At 38.0% G+C, this 21,909-nt stretch overlaps 2 protein-coding genes across 3 annotated transcripts in view; both read right to left on the bottom strand.

Annotated features, from left to right (window-relative positions):
* Positions 1 to 2,897, bottom strand: part of LOC309501629 (low-density lipoprotein receptor-related protein 8-like) — an 86,608-nt gene extending 83,711 nt beyond the window's left edge. For both annotated transcript variants that reach the window (XM_082173777.1, XM_082173778.1), the window contains exons 1-2: positions 2,771 to 2,897; positions 2,136 to 2,267 (exon numbers count right to left, since the gene is read on the bottom strand). In XM_082173777.1, the coding sequence (XP_082029903.1) occupies positions 2,136 to 2,267; positions 2,771 to 2,837 (199 nt within the window). In that variant the 5' untranslated portion in view covers positions 2,838 to 2,897. The remainder of the gene's footprint in view (positions 1 to 2,135; positions 2,268 to 2,770) is intronic.
* Positions 2,898 to 12,223: 9,326 nt separating this feature from the next.
* Positions 12,224 to 21,909, bottom strand: ebna1bp2 (EBNA1 binding protein 2). The gene is made up of 9 exons (XM_082172154.1): positions 21,735 to 21,909; positions 21,514 to 21,597; positions 20,559 to 20,734; positions 16,311 to 16,434; positions 15,048 to 15,137; positions 14,888 to 14,963; positions 14,680 to 14,767; positions 13,909 to 14,074; positions 12,224 to 12,715 (listed from the first exon to the last, which is right to left on the bottom strand). The coding sequence occupies exons 1-9, from the start codon at positions 21,807 to 21,809 to the stop codon at positions 12,668 to 12,670; spliced, it is 927 nt and encodes a 308-aa protein (XP_082028280.1). The 5' UTR covers positions 21,810 to 21,909; the 3' UTR covers positions 12,224 to 12,667.

Raw genomic sequence — 21,909 nt, 5'->3', positions numbered from 1 at the left:
GCTGGAAGAATTCCACCGTTTTTGTTTGCACAGTTTATGCTCCAAAACAGTCAAATCAGATGCAATAAGTAAAAAATGTGGGTACACTTTAGGTTCTCTTCCACTGCGTCATATGACTTGGCTCGTCTTGCTTTACTTTGGATCTGTTTGCTTTTCCACTGCAGTTTAGTACCGCTTCAATGTGGGTGGGATTATAGACTGACAGTTATAGTTGCGCCGCCTCTACTGCCGTGACATCAACGCCTGCACCTCGACTACTGACCACGATACAGCCATTTCTTTTCTCAAGTTTCGAGTGCGATGGTTTTTTAAAGCAAGTCGTTTAAAAAAGTCGAGCGAACAAATGATACTGTGGTGGCTGTTGCTGACTATTTAAATCTAGTGGGTTTGGTGTCTCGTGTGGCAAATCCAATGAAGCTGGTAGTGACGATTCTCTCTGACCAATCAGTGATCTGCGGTGTTTACACGTCACGTTTTAGTATCGGCAGAGCCCGTCTACGGAGAGCCTTGGCACTTCCTATTAGCCCCATTGTATCGATCTTGGTTGCAGTTCCATTAGAGTTCCACTGGAGGTGATCGCGGGCGAGTGCAGACTGAATGGGAGTCTATGGGGCTAGACGGCTAAATGTGTCTCTTTCACCCGACTGCCGTTGAGAAATCTCCGATTTAATTGTAGGTTTTGCAAGTTCAACATGGGTTATAGGTCGAAAGTTGAATGAACGAGTACTTATTTCTTTTCGATTTCTTACAGGTTGAGTTGTTGTTGCCCATAACACGCTAGCATTCTGCTAATGACGTCAGCATTCTGACGTCATTGACATTTTAAAAGACTTTTTAAACCAAATAAGTGACTCTAAAAAATCTAACACCCAGCAATGTGTAATTTCTTTGCATCTCCTTTCGAATACAACATTCAAATTACTAGACAAAAAATTATATCCTGAGAAAAGTGGATTTTGAGGGTTTTTCGCCATAGACCTCCATTCATTCTGCACTCGCCTGCGAGCGCCCCCGCATGGACAGAGACGTGTTACTGCAGCCAGTCCAGAAACCGGAAGTAAGCAGAGAGTGCCAATTCTCTTCCTATTAGACATTCTCTGGTATTGGTACGGCTCGCTTTGAACCTCAACCGAGGTGGTACTAAAAAAAGTACCAGGTTTTTGGGTGGTACTAAGAATCAGTGGACCCCCCCTCCCCCATTTCAGTAACTGTTCAGTTACAGTTACTCTGCATTAATGAAATAAAATATGAAATAAAATGTGTGATTTGGAATTTGAACATGCAAATGGATAATGGTATTGCTATGTATATACACTACTGGTCAAAACTTTGTGGTCAGTAATATATTTTTTTAAGAAATTAACACTTTTTTTCAAGTAAGGAAGCATTCAATTGATCTAAAGTCACAGTAAAGACATTTATAATGTTACAAAGGTTTTCTATTTCAAATTAATGCGGTTCTTTGGAACTTTCTATTCATTAAAGGATCCTTAAAAAGTATCAGTTTCCATATTAAGCAGCACAACTGTCTGTTTCCAACATTGATAATAAGAAATGTTTGTTTGCTCGAGCATTAAATGATTTCTGAAGGATCATGTGACACTGAAGACTGGAGTAATGATGCTGAAATCACAGCTTTTACACCACAGGAATAAATTACATTTAAAAAATGTATTCTATTAGAAATCAGTTATTTTAAATTGTGATGGTATTTCACAATATTATTGTTTTTAATGTATTATATTTATCAAAAATACAGCCTTGGTGACTTATTTCAAAAACATTAAAGAATCTTACTGACCCCAAACATTTGCAAAGTGGTGTATATTGTATACATGTCTCTACATTTACAAAAATCGACATTTAACAAATAGCCTACTCTGTGAAGAATAACTGAATGAAGAGTGTGACAACTACAATCCCCATTACTCCAATTAATTGAAAATAATTTCAAAAGGCTTTTGAAATAATTGATTATAGCTTTTGATGCTAATCAGTTATTATTTGAAAAGCTCAAAAGTCACTCAAACAAAGAAGTAATGCTTTGGTGGGAGGGCTGATTTTGACATCTCGTTATGCACGGCTGCTGTTCTCACACACACATGTGTGTGTCAGTGTGAGTAAACGCTACTCACGGCAGTTCTCCTCATCGCTGTTGTCAGAGCAGTCATCATCATCATCGCATCTCCATATGGTGGGAATACATCTCATATTGTTACACTGAAACTGTCCATCCTCGCACTCCGTCTCAGTGCCAGTTTCGGTACCTGAGAACGACAGTGAAGAGAATTACAGTCGTGCATTTGCTCTTCTACTCAAACCAATATAACCTGCAACCATTACATGAAAGGAGAGCAATATATCTACTACTGCACAGTAACACATTCCTGAACCGAGCAAATCCAAACACAATGTGACCAGCGATATGTTACTACACGCGCACTTCAATGAAGCCATGACAAAGAAAACGAAAAAAACACACTCAAACCTTTCTTTCTTTCATTCCTATTTGTTTCTGTTAGGATGGATATGAATATGAAACAATAAATTCATGCTGCCACATCATCAACCTTTAATATTTTACTCGTGCAAACTAGATTTTTAATCAAGTGTTGTGTGTGTTTATAGAAATGTGTAAACGCAAGGCTGCCCGCGTAGAACAAGTGTTTAGTCTCGCGCATCCACGAAATAACCAACACAGCATCATTCACACAGTCTAATAAAAAGGCAGATAATTTCATGTCGGGAAAAAAGAGAAAATACAACAAACCTTTTGCTAAGTATAATTCCGAAAGTAAGAAATGAAAAAATAATAATTTCCCAATTTCTGTCCACATTTCCGAAACGGGTTGGAGTGTTCATCCACAAACAAAAGCGTGTCCGGATGGCGTCGCTCCTTCGCTGAATCTCCAATAGATTCACTGGCAATTTGAATCAATGACGACATCAAACGTAAGCGAGTATGAATAACTGCACTGAAGGGTAGTGTGCCATCAAACACTAATTACTAGATAGAATATGAGGCATGATGGAATCAAAACAATAACAATCATGGTATTATTAATATTGTAGAGATTATTTTTTTTTTATCTATCATCATTTAAAACCTTTTACAAGTTCCCCAATTTTATTTATTTATTTATTTAGCCAGCCAGTATATATTTTATATAAAAATAAAAATAAATTATTTATTTAAAATATTATTTACATTTACGTCTTTATTATATATATATGTTAAAATGTTACAACTTGAAAATGTTGGTCTAGAGATTTTTGGCAAGACTAATACATTTCATTGTATTTATTAATTTCACTGATGCTAAAGTGACTAACAGTACAGTTAATTTAATCTATATATTATAATTATATATTAATCTAGTTTTTCCTGTGAATTTCCAAATAGATACATTGAAAACAGACATTGAGTGCATGGACAAACAACGATGTACTAAAAACAGGAACGTTTTTCCTTTGCGTTTTGTGTACTGACAACACGTGTTGTCAAAAAAATATATGGACGACGCCCCTTCGCTCTCTTCCATTGGTGAGAAGTGAAGCCGCCAGTGTCCCGATATGGCGCTGACATCTTGGGACTTGAGTCTGCGCAGTAGCGATTTCGGGACCAGACCTGCGCAGTAGTGAGCAGGAAGTAAAGCCGCGAAATCAAGGCCCCGCCCTCACTCTTGGTGTGAAATAATTAATTATAGAAATTTAGATATTAAATCCCCTCCTTGAACTGCCACCTTATCGTGGTGGAGGGGTTTGAGTACCCGAACGACCCTAGGAGCTATGTTGTCTGGGGCTATATGCCCCTGGTAGGGTCTCCCAAGGCAAACAGGTCCTAGGTGACGGGTCAGACTAAGAGCGGTTCAAAAACTCTTATGATGCCAACAAAATTGAGGACCGTGACGTCGCCCGGTATGGCGCAGCCGGGGCCCCACCCTAGAGCCAGGTTGGGATGAGAATCAGCACCTCCAAATCCGAGGCCATGGTTCTCAGTCGGAAAAGGGTGGTTTGCCCGCTTCAGGTTGGTGGAGAGTTCCTGCCTCAAGTGGAGGAGTTCAAGTATCTTGGGGTCTTGTTCACGAGTGAGGGAAGGATGGAACGGGAGATTGACAGACGGATCGGTGCAGCTTCTGCAGTAATGCGGTCGCTGTACCGGTCTGTCGTGGTGAAGAAGGAGCTGAGCCGTAAGGCGAAGCTCTCGATTTACCGGTCAATCTACGTTCCTACTCTCACCTATGGTCATGAGCTGTGGGTTATGACCGAAAGGACAAGATCCCGGATACAGGCGGCCGAAATGAGCTTTCTCCGCAGGGTGGCTGGGCGATCCCTTAGAGATAGGGTGAGAAGCTCAGTCACTCGGGAGGAGCTCAGAGTAGAGCCGCTGCTCCTCCACATCGAGAGGGGCCAGCTGAGGTGGCTCGGGCATCTTTTCCGGATGCCTCCTGGACGCCTTCCCGGGAAGGTGTTCCGGGCATGTCCCACCGGGAAGAGACCCCGGGGAAGACCTAGGACACGCTGGAGGGACTATGTCTCCCGGCTGGCCTGGGAACGCCTCGGGGTCCCCCCGGAAGAGCTGGAGGAAGTGTCTAGGGAGAGGGAAGTCTGGGCATCCCTGCTTAGACTGCTGCCCCCGCGACCCGGCCCCGGATAAGCGGAAGAAAATGGATGGATGGATGGATGGATAGATATTAAATTTAAAGCTCCAATCTCCTCAGTCCTCCAAAGATCCCGAAAAAAAGTCTGTTGGTGCTTCAGTGACTACTTCGCTCAGAGAACCTGTCAATCACAGCTGTCAATCATGACGTCACACCACCGTTTATATAGCATCAAATAACTAACTAAAAACAAACTTATTTTAAAAACAAACACTTGAATTTACATCAGCGTGATAAAAACTACAGTAAATGACAGAAACCACCTTCGGAAAAAAAGATATTTAAAGTGTAATTAAATTGTTTAGTTGGTCTCAAGTCCCGTTGAATAACACGGGGAGGCGGGGTTTATGACCTATACTAGGACCAGTCACTGGGGGGCGATCGAGACGTTTTGGCTTCACTTTTCAGGGCTTTTGCGGCACTTGGTTCACACAGATCCCGAAACAACTAAACGCTGTATTCTGCTGCCAGGCCAGTAGTTGGCGATGTCACTTTGTAAAGATACACTACGTGCCTATAGAGTAAAACGCACGTAAAACGCATGCGCATGACATCACCGTTTTCAAAAATTCGTGTTATTGTAGTTTGTGTTTTCAGGCCAAACGCTTGTCGTGTAAATGAACGCCTAAAACGCATAAAAAGTATTTAGCTGAAAACGGTGTCGTGTAAACGCCCCGCCCCCTTAGCCTAAAAAATTTCATGAAACATAGCACCACCCCTCCGGTATGTACACGTGCATATCCTCAAAAAGCGAATCACCCTGAAGCAATATACAGAAAGGAAGCAAGGCAGAAAAAGTATGAGATGATCAGTTTTTAAATTGCATTAATTATAACCCTTATTAGGATAATGGGGTTAGGTGACCTTGTAAAAGAGTTACAGTAATATATATACTGCATCTGTGGCACTGTGCCAGCCTGAACAATTCTGTCAGTCAAAACTAGGCCAGAGCGACCCTGACAGGATAATCAGTCATTTTAATAGCAGTAAGATGGGGCTGAACTCAACCCCTCCCCCGACTGCTTAACTGTGAATGTAGCCAACCACAACAAAGTATTCAAAGGGGGGAAAAAATGGACAGGGGCAAAGAGCCTATTGTCATGAACCTGGGCATGTACCCAGATTATGTAAACTGGCAGCAGGTGGCTGCCAATCCACTTTAGGGATACACACAAAATGCCACTGAAAAAATTGAAAAAGTTTTATAGAAACGTTTGAGCAGATGCTTTAAAAAAAAAGTTTTTACCTAATTGCACCTAGATCAGATTATACATGTATTCAAATAAATCAATTATACGTTTTCATGTGATATTTTGTAAATTAATGAGGAACAATTCTGCATTGTGTGAACTAGAGTAAGTGAAACCAAACTGAAACCAAAAGACTGGATTCTGTTACCTTTTTAAAGCTCTAGCTGTGACATGTAACAGAGTAATTAGATGAAGATGTCATGATTTGACTATTCAGGGTTGCCCGATTGCCCTTTCCAAAAAAATAACCAGACAGTTGACGTCACCCATTGACTTCCATAGTATTTTTTCTTTCCTACTATGGAAGTCAATGGGTGCCGTCAACCGTCTGATTACCAACATTGTTTAAAATATCAATGACCCATCGAACGGATTAGGAAAGGTTTAAACCACCCTTTCCAATCCGATTGAAATTTCAATCCGATTTGGCCAATTAATTCCGACTGACGTGGTTACATGTGACTTCCGACTGTGCTACTCCGATTAGGCTACAAATGGATTATGGGATCCATAAAATATTGTAGGCCTACATCAATCCCTTGTTTACAGCTTTGTTTTCTTTCACACATTATGGAACATCAGCCTTGACAGGTCAACACAAACAATTAAAAATTTCAACAAAATTCACTTCCGATATCGGAATTCTAATTTACAGAACATCCGAACAAAAGTAGGCTATCTAGCCTAATTTAAAAATGGTAAAGCTTATATTTGAGCTTCGATCTTCATTGTATTTGGAAACACTTTTTTTTTTCAATTTTGGTTATGACTACCACTATATGTCAGATATTTCTAAATATTATAGGTTACACCAGCAAACATTGGTCCGACGGCAACCTCGTGGTGTCCCTGCCAAAAATAGTAGCGTTAGGACGGCATAAATCGATATAAATAAATAAATAAATAAATAAACGATAGGCCTATCTATTATGTAACACAGAACAGACACATCAAAGACGTCCGTTCAACTTTCATTTTGGAACTATTTTTTAACCATGACGGGACGTGTTGGAGAGACGTATTTTCGGTCCAACGGTCAAATGTTTGGTGGGACATATGCCATCAATCATATTTTAATTATTTTTTGTTGAATATAAAATGAAAAGCTTTCATTTATGTCAGTTTGTTATAAATGTGCTTCTTGTGGTAAAAATTGCAAGTCAAAAGTATTGTTTAATTTGAATAGTCGCACCTGGCTTTAGGGGAATTCCGCAGAGTCTGGACGAGCATGAGAAAGTCTCACGCCACTTAGCATCACGTGACGTGAATCGTTTCAGCCAAATTTAATTCAGAGGACACACCCCTGCAAACGAAATTGATCTAAATGAGACACATTTATTTGATATTTCAGTGATACTGATATTCGTGTCTTTAACGATGGCAAATGTTTCAGCAGCGACACCGAATTATCGAATAACGGCAGGGAAAGCCGCGCGCACTCCGAAGTGCGCGAGATGCCGTAACCACGGCTTCGCAGTCCTGTTAAAAGGCCATTCGGGAAAATGTCAGTTCAGGCAGTGCGTGTGCTGGAAGTGTGCTCTCATCAACGAGCGGACGAAAATCCTGGCATCTCAAAGACGAATTAAATCCGTTCAGGGACACGAGTCTCCGGCTACCGACCGTCCCGAGCAGACCGCTCTATCTGACAGGAAAACGGGTAATAATAGTTCAACTAACGGAGTGAGCGGAGAACCCGACGTCAGCGCGAGAAAGGGTAATGCTATCAATGCGCCCGTTAGTCGACACGGCACAAGTGATAAAACGTACACTGACCTCCGCGGTCCCGTTAGCTCGGGCGCGGTTTATAGTGACCTGAAGACTCCCGCGGGATCGAGCGGCGCTCTTGGAGGTTTGTGCAGCTTTAAAACCTTAATTTCTAATTAGTAATTAACGTTATTTTATTTCAACTCTAACCTTTATGTTTAAATAGCCTGGTGCAGGTATGCCGTCACTTTGTAGGCCAACCTATTTCGCATCACACTGGTTCCCTCGACAAAAACCCAATAGGATTTTCCCATAGGCTTTCGGATTATCGCTAACCTGAAGTGCTAAAATGCTAACTTTTTAAATTTAATTATTATTTTTTATTTAATTTTTTTATTCAACTTTCAGAAAAGCATACAATTGACATTTAACATCAAGCTACCTGTTCGTTTCTGCGTTTTGGCCTACAAAGTGATGTCATACCCGCACCACTCTATTTAACCACTAGGATGCACCAATGTATAACGTTAACTTAACCAACGACTCTAAGTACAGCGTGTTACTAAATCTGTAACTGTTATATACACAAGTAAAACATTATATAATAGACCAGAATAATTATTGGAAACATTAGTACTATAATTAAAAAGGGATCAGTATAGTTTACATTCCATGTACAATTTCATGTAATTAAAATCAAATGAATCAAAATCTAATGAACTTTTCATGCATTGCAAATGCACTTTATAGTATTATTGAAAATAAATACATAAATAGGCACTTTTTACTTTAAAAAAATACTTTTTGTAACCTAATCAGGGTACATGCGAGTCCTTACAATGTATTATAAATGTCTGTGTCTTATATTCAGTTTGATCACATGTAGGGTCAGAAAAGACTTAATTATATTTTTAAAAGTTGAGTTAATATGTACGTACATCCCAGAAACAAACAGGCATTGTCTCTATGAAGAAAAGATGATTGGCTGACTCTTTTAACTGTAAGGCGGGACTTCCGGTCTATTGGCTGTATAGTTTCACCCATTTAACTTTATATTTGCATTAAATTAGTTAAAATTAGCTATTTTTTGTTACATGCCAAAACATTTTTACACTTCTAAGCGTAAATGTTTAAAAGTTATTTGAAAGCATAACCGAATATTGTATAATACTGGATATATCCACAGATTCACCACCTTTTCCTGGAGAGTACAAAATTACAGAGGCATACCCTGGGCAAATGTATCCAGCAGAGATGTTCGCAATCCCTCTTCCCATGCACCCGCAGTACACGGACCGATACATGTTCCCGGCGGTGCTGGTGAGCCTGAGACCACCTGCACCAGGAGCCTTCAGGGAACATGTTGGATTTGTTCCCTTTCCACCAGGAGCGCTGTCTTATCCACTGGAGAGTCGGGAATTGCAAGTATGTTCCACAGGCATGATTGTTCTGCAATGGCACTCATGAAAATGCCTACAAACTATCACGTTCGTAATCACAATGTGAGAGTAAGCACAACATTTGTAATGTATCTTAAGTCTTTTGATACACTACCATTCAAAAGTTTAGGGTCAGGAAGATTTTTTTAAAGAAATTAATACTTTTATTCCTTAAGGAGGCATTAAATGGATCAAAAGTGACAGTTAACATTAATAATGTTACAAAAAGATTTCTGTTTCAAATAAATGTTACTTTAAACTTTCCATTCATCAAAGAATCTTGGAGAAAAGGGATCAAGGCAAAAATATTAAAGAGCACAACTGGTTTCAACATTGGTAATAATAATAATTGTTTCTTGAGCAGCAAATCATCATAATATAATGATTTCTGAAGGATCATGTGACACTTAAGACTGGAGTAATGATGCTGAAAATTCAGCTTTGACATCACAGCAATACATTACATTTTAAAATATATCCAAATAGAAAACTGATGTTTTATATTGTAATATTTCACAATAGTGCTGTTTTACTGTATTTTTGATCAAATAAATACAGCATTGATGAACATAAGAGACTAAAAAACATTACCAACCACAAACTTTTGAATCATAGTGTAATTATTATATATGTTTTATTATTACACTTACATATAACTTTTTAATCTCTTCACCCAAACTTTTGATCAAAGGGCTTCACTGTCACAAGAATACTTTAGGCTGCTCTCACTTCTAAGAAAAAAAAAAGAGAAATTATGTCTATTTCTTATTCCCCGTTATCTACAGTCGACTTACAGTATGTGAGAGGTTTAAAAAACAACAACCTTGAAACCCCAAAGCTAGTTTAACTTATTTGATGTCCTTTTTCTACTAACTTCATTTTCCATAATCTGCAGACGGCAGTCCTGCAGCGTCAGGCTACAGCTGAATAAATCTAACATTAGGGAAGAGTGTAAATCAAGAGGAAGATCATGTTTATTAACATTCCGTTTTCAGTCAGTTCCAGATTTTCACACCAAACCCTGCTGTTGTATTTATGCTAAGTCTGAATGTCCTGTTCTCGTGTTTGCTCAATGTTCCACAGTATAGTCCGTACCTCCCATATCCAGGGCTGAGAGATGAACGTTCCCAGCATTCCCAGTGTCACATGAACGGAGAGCAAGGAAGATCTGAGGTTCCTCCTCAAGCTGCAAGTGTCCCAGGTATTAAATATTAAAACATGTATTATGTATTGTTGATTATTCTGATAATACTAGGGGAAAGGAAAAACACTCCAACTGATATGATGTGTTTAAATGTTTCCCATTTCCTTTTAGTGTGTAATGTGTCTATGCATGTATAAGATCTGCAGTTACAAAGCTCATAGTGTCCCACAGACCTGCCTAAAACGCCTCGATCGAAGTTCATATATTACTTCCTCAAACGTCTACGTCACAATATGAAATATTAGCATAATGCTCACATCATGCGAGGTGAATTGGCGAATTGAATTGTTGTCATCATGTCGTGGAGACGCTGTGTTTGGATGCAAAAGCAAAACCCCTTTGTTTGGCCTTCTGAAAACAGCTATAAACTCTGAAACTGCCATAATAAGGGCTGTTACATTTCCAACATACACCTGAGGTCTTTGACCAATCACAATGCACCATGTCAGCTGGCCAATCAGAGCGCTCTGAGCTTTTCGGAAGGAGGAGCTTTTTAGAAACTTGAATATAATCAGAGCGTTTCAGACAGACTGGAAATCGAGGTGCTGCAATAATGTTCAGAATGGCATTAAAGCACGTTAACCTATTATTCCACACCCAATAAACAAACTAATGAAGCATCATGTGGCCCAGTATATTTTTCCATATCAATATATGACCAGTTGTTGGCTGCATGTATTACAACAAACTTAAATATCACATCAGTGATTTTAACTGTTCAGCAGCTAAAATATTATGGATTATTTTGATGACAGTACATGATACCTAGCAAAACCTGAAATGATTGTTCAGTGTTCTGCTGTATTTTAAAGTGTCTTGGTAGATGCATTGATTTGAAATGCATTTTTTAGTAAAATATCTTTCTTTTTTTTTTTTACTCAAACATGATACTCTAATCAGATTAAAATTGTTCAGATAGATAAATAAATACACACTACATATTTTACAGATTAAAAATACATAGCCTACATGTAGTAATACATTCAGCTGCTGTCGTTTTTTTATGACAAAATAATTTCTTTGGTGCCAGAGTGGGGGGAAAAAAAGGTCAAAACTTTCTTCTAGTTTTCCATATTGTTCATACAGATGTCCGTTCTGCTTGCTCAATACAGAAAGCCAAGTTGGTGGTAACCAGGAACCAGATGCTGTGCCTGTTGAAAGTCTTTCCTCAAGGAACACACCCTGAAAAGATGAGCCCTTCAGTTTCTCTTCGACTGATACCACATCATTTGTACAACACACGCATTCAATACGTCCTTTTCAAAAAATAGTTCTCATATTCCTTTTCAAAAGAAGTTATGACAAGTTCATTACAGTGACATTACATGTTGTATTCATGATTTTCAGAAGATACAGCTGAAACCACTGCGGTCTTTGTTCCAGTAAAGGCAATAGTTTGACATTTGTTTTTACACTACAGTCGATTATGGTATCAGTCTTCTTGTGTTGTTGCACAGTTTTTGAACTTGACGCCTATAATTCCAATAGATACGATTGGAAAGTTGAATGTTAAAAGCAGTTATGCTTGATATTTTTATATATTTTGTCCTGTTGTTTAGACTTCATAATGAAGTAATGATGTTTAGGATGTTTTTCCCCCAAATCTTAAAAAATATTTAATGAATAAACGGTTCCATTCTGAAGATTCACTGTCTTTCTGATTTTGTAAAACTCAATCAAAGCGGCTCTCGACTCTTAAATCAGTATTTTCTACTCTGCATCTCAGAGATCCCGTTTGTACTCTTGAAAAGAGACATTACGATTCCCGGGATGAACGTCTCACTTCATTTGCTTATCTGAACCCAGACGGCACAGGAACGACACCGTCAGAATACTACAACCAGGACCAGTGGGCAGATAAACTAATTACAATCTCATGAATATTAATGTGCTCCTCTGGCACAGAGCATTGCTGAATGTGAAACTCAGATCCAGCGAGTGCCAAATTCACATTTGTATACAGAATGCAAGCAGTATGTTTATTCCCACTGCGAATACAAACATCAGTACGAAAAGAGAGTACAGCTTGCTGGATCAGGACATCTAGGTAAAACTAGTTTTACAGTCACTGTTTGTTTGTCTCTTTACATAAAAAAAACATCACAAGGGCAAAATAATGTAAATCTATGGTATACTTTTCAGAATTATGTTATGGTGATCATAAATGGTTTCCAGTGGCACCATTCTGAAGGGTTTTATGTGTGGTGTTAACATTAGTCTGCTAAATACAAACATTAAAAAAAATCTCTCAGGTGACATGAAGTCTTTTGAAATATACAAAGGTGTTTGACAGGGGAAAAAAGAACAGAGCCCTGACTTCACCTAAGTAATAAGAAATAGAGGAGATTAAAAAAGTCCTTTTAATGGCGCAATCCATTTCAGTGAGAGCTACTGATGGGAAGATACAGCTCATTTGCGTGCCTTCATTTTTCTCCTCGTCTCCTTCCCTGGCCGTTTCTATATAAAAAGAAAGAGATGAAAACATGTGGAGTCTTTAAAAATGTTACAACGAAACAATAGTAATTCGGCTACATCTACATTTGAAAACTTTTTCTTTACGTTTTGGTCTTTCACCCACACAGACATGTTTTTGTCCTGCGAAAAAGGAGCTTTATGGAAGCTCGTTTCGGCCACAGAAAAAAGAAAATTGCGTTTTTTTCTTCTGACGAGTTATAAAGTCACAATTACAAGTTATAAAGTCAGAGCTGTGTGATATTCTGAGAAAAACGTCAGTCTTTTTTTTTTTTTTTACCTCAGAATAACTCGCAATTGCGTGTTATAAAGTCAGAATGGCAAGATACTGACTCGCAATAATCTTTTAAATTGTTTTATTCCGTGGTGGAAACAAGCTTCCATAGATTTTTTGAAGATGCTCTTCCAAGTGGATAGATTTAAAAATGCAGTGTTCGCGTTGTAGTGTGGACTGTGAAAACGACAATGCATGTTTAGTCATGTTACACATTGTATCAATGAATATCCATGTTTATACCAGTATGTGCCTGCTATGCGCTATTCACTTTAACGGTTTTGCTTTAAAAATAAATGTTACTTTGTACAATCTTCATTACATTCCTGCAAAGATGACTGACAAATTTACTCACAACAAAACGTGAGGACGATTGTGTTTTACACCATACATGGACTAGTGATTGAGAGCGACCTGGACTCGCCAGTAAATAGTGAGATATTTTACTAATAAAATGAATCATCCAATTGAACAGCATGAGAACTTTATTGTCTTTGGCCGGTTGCATAAACTGCTTAGACTAGTCTAAAAGTTAGTCATTTTTGTCTTCAAGCCTTGTCTTAACTTTTTTAAAGTCTGTTACATAAAAAGGTAGATTGGTTTAACATGAATAGGAAAAGAAAGTCTGATTACTGAGATGATAACTTGTTTAACTGCTAGCTGTTCAGACTAGTTCTTAAGTGACAGTCGTAACATAGTGGCTAAGAGTATGCATTAGGCCCCGATCTCTCGGTGAACTTTTATTATGTTTTACACTAAGATAATTTTATCATTTTCTGACATTTTAGTGAGGATGAGAAACTTTTGGAAAAAACGCTTAAATGCTGGTGTGGACAAAAACGTCATTTTCAAAATGAACAGATTCAGCCTAAAAAAAAAAGTAATAAAAAAAAAAAAAACTTACATTCGTCTTGCCTCCTTTGCCGCCTCTTTTCCCACCTTTCCCATGAGCCATTTTGGCCTTGAATCCTGAAACGTCGTCATGGCTGTCTTTGGTGTTCCATTTGGTGCCCTTCTTCTTGCCCCCAAAGCCAAACCTCTGATCCTTGTATTTCTTCTTAGCATTAGGACTAAAGACAGCAGGACAAACATTTAATATCAAATAAATAACAGGGCTCCAGATTGACTATATTTAGTTGAGGTCGCACTGGTTGCCACGACTACGTTGCCCAACTGATAAGAGCTGCGATTTCTGTAGCATATGAGAAACATCAAACGGAAAACACCATTTGAGCTGCGCATTCAAATTCAGTGCAGATATCAAATCATACAGTGCTGATGTGGGAACCAGGAGAAACAATGTGCCATAAACGAAAAAGATATAGAAGGCTTTCCAGTCCACATATCACCAACAGTCACCATGAATCTTAATGTAGTAATGCTAACTGTAACCATGGTATTATGGCAGAAATAGTCAAATGTTTTTACAGTATTCATTGAGAGAAATTCAAACACTTTCAAGTGCTTCAAAGTTAGTCTGGAGCCATATATATATATATACACACACACATACTGTTACAAAACGGTGCATTTAAGCCGCATTTAACTAAACATTTTGCCTCTCAGGTCTTTAAATCAACTCTTTGTATAACCTGTTGAAAAATAACCTCAATATACAGTTTGAACAGCTGAATTATAATACTACTAAAAAACAGCAAATATAGTCATTGCTTACTTTTTTTTGTTTATTTGCTTTTTTGCTGCTGGCCCTTTCGGTTTCGGATCTTGATCTCCTTCCAGGAATTCCAGTTTATCTGTCATTCCTGTAAGACAAACAATGAGTGAAAATTCTCAACTAGTATAAGAAATACAAAACTTTACTCAGATAACCTTGGTAATGATCTGCGATTAAGTGAAAACATGTTGCTCTGATGAAAATGTACCTTTCTGATATTTCTTCACAGCTGACAGCATTGCTTTCTTCTGTTTCTGCCTGTTCTGAATCACCTGTGTCTGAACCTGTAGAGCCAGAGATTTAAAACAAATGTCTGTCCAGCACCCAATAACAAACCCTAAAAACATAATTTAAAGAGAAAAACTGACCTTTTTGCCATATTTCCTCTGTTCTCTGAGCTTCTTGGCCTTTTCTGACTTCTCCATCGCTGCTTGCTTAATAAGCAGCTTTTTCCTAACCTGTTACAAACAAACAAGAACCTGGAAAATTTAGATTATGAATTGACATTGACAGTGAATTTTAATTAATCCGTCTTGGATTGAAGATTTGCGTCCCTTGTTGCCATTATTATCTACTCAATTTTTGGGGGTCTGTAAGATTTTTAAAATGTTTTAAAATGATTAATGCTTTAAAAGTCTCTGATGCTCACCTAGGCTGCATTTATTTGATCAAAAATATAGTAAAAACAGAAATATGAATACAATTTACTATAACTTTTCTATTTGAATCCATTTTAGAATGTAATTTATTCCTGTGATCAAAGCTGAATTTTCAGCATCATAACTCCAGTCTTCAGTGTCACATGATCCTTCCGAAATCATTCTAATATGATGATTTGGTGCTCGTTTCTTATCATCAATGTTGAAAACCATAACAAGCTTATTATTTTTGTGGAAACAGTAGCTATGCATTCATGCAAAGTTGCTAATTTTACTTATGCGCAAAATTGGAATTTAGCTCATTTGCAAATAAAGTGCTTTTTCCATCCCATGTGTTCAAGAGAACAAAATTGTCACAAAACATTTGTAATAGAAATGGAAGTTGCTGCAATCGGGGAAATCACTGTTGCTCTTTTATCAAAAATGACTTGCGTCTCAAGAGCACGCCGACGAAACGCAGTCATGTCATCTTGCGTTCGGATGCTGGTGTTTGGGAACGCAATCATGAGAAACTTCTGGAATATACATATTTTTAAACACATTTTTAACATGTATGCGCATCTAGGCGTTTCCATCCAGCATTTCTTTATGCAATATACCAAAATGAGCATAAAAAAGGTGGATGGAAATATGGCTACTGATACGTTTCTTTCAGGATTCTTTGATGAGTAGTAAGTTCAAAAGAACAGCATTTATTTGAAATAGATATGTTTTGCAACATTATGTCTACTATCACATCTTTTGATCAATTGAATGCATCCTTGAATAAATGGATTCATTTCTTTCAACAACAAAAAAATTCTTACCGACCCACGAATGGTAGCATATATTCGTGTATCATTGGTTTTTTAAAGCTTGCCTATGGGATGGAGAGACTATTGGCTCTCCTACTCTCATTGTGCAGTGGACAAAAAAATTCTATAAATCAGAGTTGTCAAGTCAAGAGACCAACAGTTGTGCTCATTCTCTTACCTTCTGCATGTGCTGATCGGTCTTGGCCATCTCTGCAAAGTAATCTTCTGGTCGCTTGGTAGGAATCTTGAATTTATGCAGCTTTGGCAGCGCCAATAAAACAGTTGCTTGGGCCTGTCTGTAGCTGTAACGCAACAGTTCACAGTTATAGGGATACTTCACCCAAAAATGAAAAATTCACCTTCAACCTGTTCCAAAGACTATCATTAATTTTCGGACCACAAATGAAGATATTTTGAATGAAATCTGAGAGCTTTCTGTCCCTCCATTGACAGCTACACAACTGACACTTTGATGCTTCAAAACGTTCAAAAACAAATCCACATGAATTGAGCCGTTTAGTTTCTTTTTACTAAAGAAACATGATCGCTTTATATGATGAACAGATTTAATTTATGCTTTTATTCACACATATACATTGATCTGTGAACATGAAAAAAAGCTCAACTGAACCTCATTAGTTCTCGCACATCAAACAAGCATGCTTGAGCTTCTGTTTACCACAACTGATGTGCGCATTGAGGAATGTTTATATGTAAATAAAAGAATTAAATCTGTTCCTCATATAAAGTGAGAAGATTTGGACTAAACCGATTCATATGGATTAGCTTTACGATCTCTTTATGAACTTTTTGAAGCGCAAAAGTGGTAGTTGAGTAGCTGTCAATGGAGAGACAGAGAGCTCTCAGATTTCATTACAAAAAATATCTTCATTTGTGTTCAGAAGATGAACGAAAGTCTTACGGGTTTGGGACAACATGAGGGTGACTAACTAATTAATAACAGAAAAGACAAAAAATTTGGTGAACTAACCCTTTATACTGAAGTACATGACACTGAAAACTATGTTCAATATAAATAAAAGAGCTGCACGATTCTGGATAGGGTTGGGAATCGTAAGACATTTTCCGATTCCGGTTCCGCCAAACAATTTCAGTTTCGGAACAAATAAAAATTTGTAAGGGAAAAATGCACAATCCTTTTTGTGTTTATTTCTTATACTTGTCAAATGAGTTCAACAGACCGGTAATGTCAACAAATTCAACATATTATTTAGCAATTTTTGCAAAAATAATAAATTTTTCTCAAGGAAAATAAACATTTCTGGATTCTCTAGGATAATTTGGGACCTCTCCTAGCTTATTGTATCTCCAGCAGTGGAGAACATACCCTCTCAGAAGGGGTAGAATATGCTTGAACATGTAAGATGTGTGTAGAACAGAATATTTTTTAAATCGGTTTGAATGATTGATTCATAAAGACTTCACTTGTTTCATTACTGGATGAATCAGCGCTCTAGCAGTTAATAAACAGAACAGCATGCGTCTTGTGGAAGAACATTGTTGCCGGAGCTACTTCTCTCTGTTTATGTCTATGACGAGTCCCGCAGGTACTGGGTTACTCCGCAGCGGTGCTGACCTGACCAGTGTAACTAGTCCGAGTCTAAACGCTTATTACAGGCTTACCATAGTGATTCAGAATAAGACGGTTTGAAAAAAGGCATTCATGATGTACTCGCTCGTTGTATAAATTTGGTCATTTCTGAAGACAAAAAAGTTAAGGACTGCAGCTTTAACAACAGTCGTCTTGATGAATGTTTTGAAGCATCAGATGTAATCGATACACTCGTGATTTGAAGCGACTAAAAAGGTGATTTACTCTGTTTTGGTTGCTGCCGTAGACATCAGTGTTTATACTCGAACTATAAACTTTTATATCAGTACTTCTGTGATCATTTGAATATTTGTAACAGAAATATCGATACTGTGTGGTTGAAAAGACTGAAAGTAAAGCAGTTTCATATATATTGACAACTGCTCTCTCTGGGTCAACGACAGCGCAGACAGATTTGAATGTTCCGGTGTGAAGTATCCACAGTGTTCACTACTCACTACTCCTCCTAATGTGTGTGCACTAACTTGGATAGGTTAAAAGCAGAGGACAAATTTCAGGTATGGGTTACCACACGACTTGGCCTTCACATGTCATTTACTTTCAAAAAGTGGTTTGCTCTATTTTGATCGCTTCCGTAGTAGAGCTGTAGCGGTGCGTCGATGACGTCGACGCCAAAATTACGTCGACGTCATATTTTTTGCGTCGACGCTTCTTTATTTATTATCTTTTTTTTTTTTTCACCATTCCCGGAGGTACAGCTCGCCACACACACACGTCTCCTTTCTCTGCAGAATGCCACAAATCCGCTCAACCAATCACAGCGCACCATTCCACGCATTGTAAACAGTAACGGTGGCGCTCTGACACCCGGCATCCTAGTTTTCCTTATCTACTTTGCACTTTTTGATCAACAAACAAACAAAAAAAATAATACATTGATGAACCTGTGGTGGATTCTGCCGTAGGGAAGAAACGTAAGCCATCGAAATCTAATCATTTACGTGAGGAGATTAAGAAGATGAGGCACGCGGGAGGGAGAAATGCCGACTGATGCTTGTTCTCACACGACAGCGTCAAACTTCTGTCGAATGCTGACACGTTAACCCCAGGGGATCTTTTAAAAAACTTTCAATTCTTGTACTCAAAGTCAACGAAAACCGAGCAGGACCTAAGCCATTTTACAGCTGATCGCCGTCAAAAAAGAAGGTCGCCGTCGTTCAGAAGGTATTTCTAGCGATGGCTGATTGAATGTAGCCTATGTTTAGTCCAGATTAGTATTGACCGAGTTCAGAGGCTGTCATATGTGGATCAACTACTGTGTAGTTTCAATGTGAAAATTAACTTTTATATTGATTCAATGGATTAATTGCATGAAAAAAAAAAGGATTTATCACATTTATACTATATTATTCAGAAGTAAACATTGTAGCTGACAGTGTGTTTATGTCAGAATGTTTATTTTTAAACCACAACCTTCTAAGTGCTTCTTTTACCAATATATTTAACATATCTTTTGCATTTCTCATCCAAACAACGTCAAACTTGGCACTGCACTTACTCGTGCCCAGACAGCTGTCGAGTTTGAAATCCATCGGAGTAACGGCTCGACAGAGATATGCGAATAACAGACAGGATAAATAATTCCAATTAGTCGTTAGATTAGTCGACTAATCGATAAAATAATCGCCCGACTAATCGTTTAATTAATAATCGTTTACCCCAGCCCTATTCCGTAGACATCAGTGTTTATATCTAGCCTGGGTTTCCCCATGCTGCCTTGTGCGCAGCGCGATTTTATTCACGCTGCTGGGCAGCCTGGACACCATGGACTAGATTTTAGCCTCAGCGAGGTAACCAATCACAGAACAGGGAGGGAGCAGCAAGACGATGACGACGTCTATGCGACACACCAAAGCAGTTTGTTTATATCTATGGATCCAACATGGCATCAGACGCGAAGTTACCTTTCGATGCAGCTTTAGATAGTGTTCTAAGTAGTTTAGAACGCAAGTTTATTTCGTCTTCTTCCTCGTCGAATTTCTGTCGCTCTACATACGTCATCTGGTATAATTGAAACGATTGGCTATGAGCTACGTACAGGCGCATTTGATAGACATTCGTAGCGCCCAATAAACGGCTCTGGGCATTCGCAAACCACGCCTCAAATACGAGAAAATGAACATGTGGTTCCCAGACCACGTCTCAATGAGAAAGAGGTCTGACGTTAGCCAGGCTAGTTTATATCTGAACTATTAACTTTTATCACAGTACTTCTGTGATTATTATGAATATCTGTAACGCATAAATAACGATACTGTGTTTGAAGACACTGTTTCATACCTACACATTACAACTGCTCTCTCTGGCTCAACGCAGATCTGAATGTTCCGGTGTGATTTTGCCAAAGGTTTAATAGACCATGCCGAATTGTTGTAATTTAGGAAGGAGATTGCATGGGTGTTTGAATCGGGATTGTGCTCTTTTAATGATTAATCGTGCAGCTCTAAAAAATAGGTACGTTTAAAATCTACACCACCAGAAGACCGTAAATTATCACAGGCATCTGATCAGACATTTTGTTTCCAAATAATATAAATAGTATCAAATAAGTGTTAATTCAGAAATTTCTCATGCATGCTGGTTGCTATCATTAAATTGAATCTTAGCTTTCTAGATATCAGTTTCTGCCATTAAAAAAAGAAACGGTCCGTCAAGAATTAAAACTGAGGTACTCTCATAAACGCATGTGATTTCCAAATAGGGAACATCCATAAATAAGGTATAACATCATATACAAGTGCACAAAATAAGTCAAGCTGCATTCCTTGTTCTACATGACCAAGTTACACTTACAAATACATCTCCCTCTGAAAGTCATCCTCTGCATTGATATCGTCACCGCCTTCTGATTGTTGTGCTTTGCCCTCTGCTTTTGCTATGAGGTCAACAGCTGGGAGATTGGTGAGGTCAAGCCTTTCAGCCCATGGCAGGCTCCTCTTAAACTCAGCAAGGCATTTCTTCAAACCCTCCTGAATGAAAAACATTGATTATGGCTTAGATTTTTCAATAAATCACAATTTATATACTAAGCCTATGAAGCCTGTATCTGTACGATAATAGATGAACATTTGTAGCAAGTAAAAGACCTTTTAGTATCATTCTAAAAATGTCCACCTTCAGGTCATAGTAAACATATATTTTTTCTTTAAAATATTTAAAGATTTTTATAAAGTAAACAAGAAAAACTTGCCTTGTTAGCAATATTTCAATATTAAGATTTACTGGACTAATGCAACTTCGGTAGGGATGCACCGATATGAAAATTTTGGCCAATACCAATAATTGTTTATATTTCAAAGCCGACGATAACCAATGTATTGACCGATGAATCTAAATCCAATTTTTTATTGAATTTTTGAGAGCTTGATTACAAAAACAAAAGTCTCACAATAAAAAGCCATGTCCCAAGCACACAATTATAATGTTCTCATTATAATTGTATGTAGCCTATATGACAAGACTATAAAGCACATGTATGATCAAGACGAGCCTTGATAATAATATCATACTGTATGAGCCATAAAAGCCTGATGTATCAAATATGATACAAAACCTAAACATGCAAGCTTTTACTTGTTTATATTCTGTCTACAGTCTAAAGATTCGCTAAACAGTTCCATTTAAAATGTTTGTGCCTATTATTTCATGTCAGATTTTACATGGTATTATCATACAAATTATGTTAGTTATTAAGTGTTGGTCATATGTAATGTATGTTAATGTGTAAGAGCAGCTCTGGTCAACTCACCACATTGTTGATGGCTTTCTTTGGCTCAATCAGAGGAACATTCATTCCAGGTTTAAGCAAACCCTTGGCGAAAGCTTCTTGCAGCTGATCAAAGAAAATTAGATGACACAAATGTGTATTAAATTACGCACATTTCTTAACCACTGGTTGTGTTGTTAATTCGTAGCATGAAAATGTGTTCTAATGTAAAACAAAACACGTGAAATGCACTATATTCTCACCTCGTCGTCTGATAATTCCTCATCGTCTTCGTCAGAATCAAGCCCCAACTGGGGATCCTCAACTATTTCTACCATAATCAAATAATATAGAACGAAAATGAGACAAATAAATACAGTAACAGAGACTTCACAGCATCCAAACGCTTCACATGTGGACAGCACTGCTTCTTGTGGG

Source organism: Leuciscus leuciscus (genome assembly GCF_965113295.1).
Source record: "Leuciscus leuciscus genome assembly, chromosome: 6".
In the NCBI taxonomy this organism is placed as follows: Eukaryota; Metazoa; Chordata; class Actinopteri; order Cypriniformes; family Leuciscidae; genus Leuciscus; species Leuciscus leuciscus.
This window is presented reverse-complemented; position numbering and strand designations above follow the sequence as displayed.

Bases quoted from the DNA above. Each gene is read 5' to 3' on its own strand.
- ebna1bp2 (XM_082172154.1), bottom strand. From the start codon at position 21,809: ATGGTAGAAATAGTTGAGGATCCCCAGTTGGGGCTTGATTCTGACGAA. The intron at 21,598-21,734 runs GTGAGAATATAG...TTCTTTGATCAG, and splicing joins AGGAATTATCAGACGACGAG to CTGCAAGAAGCTTTCGCCAA. The intron at 12,716-13,908 runs GTAAGTTTTTTT...CTTTTTATATAG, and splicing joins GCAAAGGAGGCAAGACGAAT to AAACGGCCAGGGAAGGAGAC.